General features: G+C 34.6%; 1 protein-coding gene and 1 long non-coding RNA gene across 2 annotated transcripts; both read left to right on the forward strand.

Moving 5' to 3' along the window:
• On the forward strand, nucleotides 3,122-3,693 carry LOC110265898. Its single transcript, XR_002352421.1, has 2 exons — nucleotides 3,122-3,278; nucleotides 3,656-3,693. It is a non-coding gene; the product is annotated as an uncharacterized LOC110265898 (long non-coding RNA).
• LOC107611867 (nucleosome assembly protein 1;3-like) lies at nucleotides 3,808-4,750 on the forward strand. Its single transcript, XM_016313751.2, has 4 exons — nucleotides 3,808-3,876; nucleotides 4,056-4,240; nucleotides 4,360-4,534; nucleotides 4,715-4,750. The coding sequence occupies exons 1-4, from the start codon at nucleotides 3,847-3,849 to the stop codon at nucleotides 4,748-4,750; spliced, it is 426 nt and encodes a 141-aa protein (XP_016169237.2). The 5' UTR covers nucleotides 3,808-3,846.

The following is a 6,241-nucleotide window of genomic DNA, read 5'->3' on the forward strand; positions in this document are numbered from 1 at the left end:
CTCAAATTGTAATAAAATAACTTTTTTTCCTGCTCTCATCGAGACACTTCACCATTGGCCATTGGCTCTAGTTCTTTTACACTCAAAAAAGAAAAAAGTTTCTCTTCATGTCTCCACAAATACGACATGGCTAGCCATTGTCAACATGTATAATTGTATTGGTCAACTAATTAATTATAATGCAACCAGCATTATGACTTAGATAGATGATTTCTTAAATGAAGTTTTTTTGGCAAAGCGGCAACTTTGGAAGAACTGAAGTTCTTATATAATTATTGCTTGTCAAGACATTTACATATGAAATAAAGCTTCGTTAGTTACAACTTATTATTACAACTCACGTAAACTTGTATAATGTTGTTCGAACTTAGCCACCAATAACATACAACTTTGTTTTGAACCTAATCGGTTAGGAATTAATGTTGGGTATTTTGGCGTATAGTTTCATGTCTTATTGCATTATACGTGCAGACGTGCCTATACCCAAAATAGATATTAGCTTCTTAAACCACGAGACCAGAACATAGAAATGAATTAATATTAATATTTTTGTTACTCCCTTTTGGACCACATTATTAATTATACCTTAATTGGACCAACTGGCGACTTTCTTTGTTCTTAATTACTTTAATATCTATAGTTATTAAACTCGGATTAGTTATTTGGGTTCCTGAATCAATAGTTCAACTAGTAAATTTTTATTTTAACATGCCGAATATAAATATAATATTAAAGTGTTTGCTATGGTACGATAATAAATTCATACGTACCGATACATTTAAAATATAGACAAGTAGTAATAAATTACGTGGAATTTATTTTTTACATCAGTATTTAATTTTTTCTTTTTTAAATATATATTATATCACCACTTTTACTAAAACATCCTTTTAATTAAATAAAAATAAAAAATATTTATTTTTTTAATTTTATAAAAATACTTAAATATCCTTTTTTTATATATTAGACAAAAATTACTCTTTTAGATTAATTAAATTGTTTAATTTTATAATTTTAAAATTTAAATAATCTAAAAAATAAAAACAAAAATACATTTAACAAAATCATTTGTCTCTTCATAAATCCTAATCAATCATTCATACCAAAAAAATTAATTAAATTTAAAAAATACTAAACAAAATTACTTTGTTCTTTGTTTGTTGGGTTCTCACCCAACCTTCATCTCTCATTGTTCATACAAAAAAAATGTCATCTGAAAAACTGAGAAAAAGATAAAAGAACAGAGCTTCATGTCTTCATCTTCTTGGGTTTCTCACCAGCACACTCTCAACGAACATCTCTCATTCCCAATTCTGAGACTCAAACTCTCTCTTCTCTCTCACTGCCACTAGAGTCAGTACAAGAAAACAGCTCTATTGCCACGCTTTTAAAGCGTGGCGAAAAGCTGAAAAAAGCGTGGCGATAGCTTTTCGCCACGCTTTTTGAGCTACCGCCACGCTTTTGAAAGGGTGGCCTCTACAAGCGTGGCAGTTGCTCTATCGCCACGCTTTTGGTAACCTATCGCCACGCTTTTTCTTTTGCCACGCTTTTTACAAATGGCAACCCGTTAAAGCGTGGCCGTATGTGGGAGATATGGCCACGCTTTTGAAGCGTGGCGAAAAAACGTGGATGAATCTCTATTCAATCGCCACCCTCACAAAAGCGTGGCCATTGACCACTTTTGGCCACGCTTTTAAAGCGTGACAAAAAAAGCGTGGCCATAAGCCTTTTTTCTTGTAGTGAGTCTCTCTCGGTCTCACTAGAGTCTCTACTCGTTCACACTCACCGGCGTCTCGTTGCTCTTCTCGTCTCGTCGCCGGCGTTTTAACGTCTCGCGGCCTTCCCTGGGCTCCTCCTCGCCGGCGACAGAAGCAACTCGTCGGATCGTCGTCGCTCGTCGTCTTCTGGTTTCAAGTACTCGCCGTTGTGAGTCGCCGTGGATCGTCGACCGTCGTAGGGTCGTCACTTGCTTCGTCGCTCGTCCTCTTCTGGGGTTGGGTCCTCTTCGTCACCCAGTCGCCGTTGGTAAGTCCATGCATCATTACTTCCCCTGTTCTCCCTTTCTCAGATTCCCTTCTCCCTGTATTTTGAGATGATGTTGAATTGGTAATCAATTAATTTGTTAGTGATTGAATCTTGAATTTGTTGCTATCTTACTGAATAATCACAGAGTTTAAAATTTTTTTTCTTTGCTAAAAATCATCAGAGTTGAATTTGTTACTGATTATCATTAAACCTTGAATTTGTTGCTGGCTTGCTCAAACACCCCCTATTATGTTTTCTATGCACTACTTGTGTATGTTACAGTTTTCATATGATCGGGCTTACAATTTGTTGCTGTCTTGCTCAAACACCCCCTATTATATTTATCTCTACAGTTTTCATATTGTACATTGCTTCATGATTTCAGTTTGTTTTGCATGATATACTTCAACTGATAGCTTATTTCCACTAAGGTAGTTGGTGATATCAGTGCACTTAGGAGGTTGTATTATAATATGTACAAATTTTCTTATTTCACAAAAATAGTTTTGCACTTGGTTGACTCGGTTAAGTAACAATAGAAGAAGAAAGTATGTAATGCATGAATCGTAATAAAATAATGGCCTAATTAAGCAACAAGATCCATTAGTTTACCTTAGGTTTCTTCAAATTTATTACCATGATAATATTCTGGGGTAAAAATTAAGTGAAAGATTACCGTGCGATTTTTAATTTATGCATGTTAAAATTGCTGATTATATCTCCCTTTCAAGTGCTTGTGCTATCACCTTATAAAAAATTAGGGGTGGTTCATAAGGCTGTATCATTACAAATGTTGTTGACGTTGTTTTTATTGTGCTATTGACGCTGATTTTGAATAAAATCTTGTTTTGTTAATGTATTTATGTCTTCATTTTACTACCTAGTCGGTCCCTTTTTTTAATAGTATGTTGTGGCTGTTCTTGGATTGATCATGTCAATGAACAGTGGGTGATCATTCTTCAATGAGTTTTTCAATATGGAGCACTTGGGAATGTTGTTTGGCAAGGACATCAGATTCACCTGAAAATTAAATAGTTTCTTAATTCAACTTCATAAGGCTGCTATGGTGCTAAATTTAGAAGAGTATATTATTCTTCATATGTGTTCATTGTGTTATTATTAGTATTGTTGAGTACTTGTGTTACTTGGACTTTTTGCAAGGTCAACATGATGAGCTAGAGGTAAAATTTTTTGAGGAGAGAGCAGCTCTTGAGGCCAAGTACCAAAAAATGTATCAGCCATTGTATACAAAGGTACCCTAAGTAATCTGTTCTTGTAGAGTGTGAAGTTGCATATGATTTTGCATACTGTGTCTGTTTTGTATACTTTGTGAAGCTTAATTCTTCCATCTGCAATATTAGAATTCAAACATCATGGTTTTGAATTTTATTGCAATGATGGATGTTCAGTATATTTTCTTATCTCCGGCTCTAATGCCACGTTGCTGGTAGCTTCAAGCTATGACCAATGTGCTATGATTGGACCAAGAGCAAGAATGTTCATTTGTTTCACATTTTGATAGAACCTGCGGATCTTAATATATTGTGATCTGCGGAGCCGTTTTATGTAATCCTTTTGCCAAAAAAAGGAAAAAAATCCGTATCCCTCAACCATTTCTTAATGGATGTAGCGCTTTGAGATAGTTAATGGTGTCACTGAAGTTGAAGGAATAGCGGAGGAGAAAACCGCAGATGTTGAAGAGAATAAAGGTACTAATTACAAGATCACACCTTTTCTTTAAATAGCATTTCAATTCATTCACTGATAACATTTTGATTTGGTTTTCTAGAAAAAGGAGTACCTACTTTTTGGCTCAATGCAATGAAAAACAATGAAGTGTTAGCTGAAGAGGTTAGTTGGTTCTATCAATAGTAACTCCTTTTTTTTTAATGTTTATTTTATGTCTTGCAACCAAGTCTTAGTGTTAGCTTAAGAGGTTAGTTGGTTCTATTCAATAGTAACTCCTTTTTTCTCTTAAATGTTTATTTTATGTCTTGCAACTGAGCTAATTTTAAGTCTTTGTGAAATAGATTTCAGAGCGTGATGAAGGTGCTCTCAAGTTTCTCAAAGATATCAAGTGGAGCAGGATAGACAACCCAAAAGGATTCAAGCCTGAGTTTTATTTCGATACCAATCCTTATTTCACAAACACTGTTTTGACAAAAACAAATCACATGATTGATGAGGATGAGCCAATATTGGAAAAAGCAATTGGGTGAGCTTTTTTTTTCCCTTTTCTACTTTATTGTGCAGTTTGCTATCCACAACTCTATATTGTGTCACAATGGGTTGGCTTTTTCTTAAATAAAATTTGGTGGTTACTTTTTCCTGTAGGACTGAAATTCAATGGCACCCAGGGAAATGCTTGATGCAGAAGATTCTTAAGAAAAGTCCAAGAAGGGTTCAAAGAACGCAAAACCTATTACAAAGACTGAAAACTGAGAGTTTCTTCAATTTTTTCAATCCACCACAAGTTCCTGAAGATGATGAAGATATTGATGAAGATATGGTAAATCTTTTTATTTCATTTTATTTACTTTTTACATTAATTTGTTATGAAAGTCTTTAGTTTGAATCTTTAAGAGGAACACAAGCAGAAGTAAAAAATTTGTAAATTTGAAAACCTGCTGTTTAGCTGTTAGATATGACTAGATTATTTGCCAGAGCTAATTAATATTCTCTTTAACAGTCCGAGGAACTTCAAAATCAGATGGAGCAAGAATGACGTGCGGATTTTCGTTATTTGCCATTTTGATGAACATATTTTCATCGGTAAAGAAATTCACAATAAATTCTCGTTGCAAGTATAGTTTCTAAACCAACAAAAAATCCTTTCATACAAAATTTTGGTTGTCACAAGTAACAAACCCCTAAAAATAATAACCGAAGTATTCAAACCTCGGGTCATCTCTTAAAGGAATTGCAGGAAAGTGTTCTTGTTATTGATTATGGGACAAGTATTTTGGGGTTTTGGATAAAGGACAAGAAAAGTAAATTGCAAGAATTAAACTAATAGCTAATAAAGCTCTTGGCAAGGTATGAGAACTAGAAGTCTTATCCTCATTATCCTTATCAATTGTGATGAGAATTGTCTATTGCTCCCAGTTAGTTAACCTCTAACTATGAAGGAAAGTCAAGTGGATAAATAATTGATTCCTCAAGTCCTAGTCAACTTCTAAGGAAAGACTAGCTTTAGAGGGATCCAAATCAACTAGCAACTTTCAATTATCAATCAACAAAGGAGTTTGATAACTCAAGACTATGACATTGGGCAAGATTACTTGTTTCCCTCCATTCCTTCTGCTATTTTTCGATGTTGTTTTCTGAATCCAGGATTGATGAATTCTCATATCACACTTGTTCAGGTCAACAATAAGGGATAAGATTATACCTCATGCTTTGTCATGGTTTACTGGTGAGGCCATTCAGGGAGAGGAGTTTGGAGACCTGGAAGATGATGATGAAGACGACATTGAAGAGGATGATGAAGAGGATGATGATGATGAGGAAGATGAGGATGAGGATGAAGAAACCAAGACCAAAAAGAAGGTATTTCATGTTAATTGCTTTGATATGCTGAAACACTTGAAATGCTGAAACACTTATATTTATATCGTTTAGGTTAATGATTGTACAAGGATGCGACTTGCGTTGGATTTGATTCTAAGGCCCCACAACTATTTGATTCTAAGGCCCCACAACTAGATGCTACATGATGTCATTGACTCTGCTAGTAAAAATTACAATAAGTATAAATAAAAGGATTGAAATAAATAAATAAATAAAGATTCTGGTTGCTCAACTCTCCAGAGTCTTTCAACTTGGGACATTGGTGCACGAAATCGTGATCGTTCATTCCTTAGTAACGGCGCCAAAAACTTAATACGCACGTTCATAATCTTAGTTTTTTGTCACAACTTCGCACAACTAACCAGCAAGTGCATTGGATCGTCCAAGTAATAAACCTTACGTGAGTAAGGGTCGATCCCATGGAGATTGTTGGTTTGAAGGAAGCTATGGTCACCTTATAAATCTCAGTCAGGTGGATTCAATTAGTTATGGAGATTTGATAATTAAAATATAATTAAAATATAAAATAGGATAGACATACTTATGTAATTCATTGGTGAGAATTTCAGATAAGCGTATGGAGATGCTTTTATTCCTTCTGAACCTCTGCTTTCCTACTGCTTTCATCCAAATCATTCATACTCCT

The sequence above is a fragment of the Arachis ipaensis genome, chromosome B08 (genome assembly GCF_000816755.2).
Source record: "Arachis ipaensis cultivar K30076 chromosome B08, Araip1.1, whole genome shotgun sequence".
NCBI lineage: Eukaryota > Viridiplantae > Streptophyta > Magnoliopsida > Fabales > Fabaceae > Arachis > Arachis ipaensis.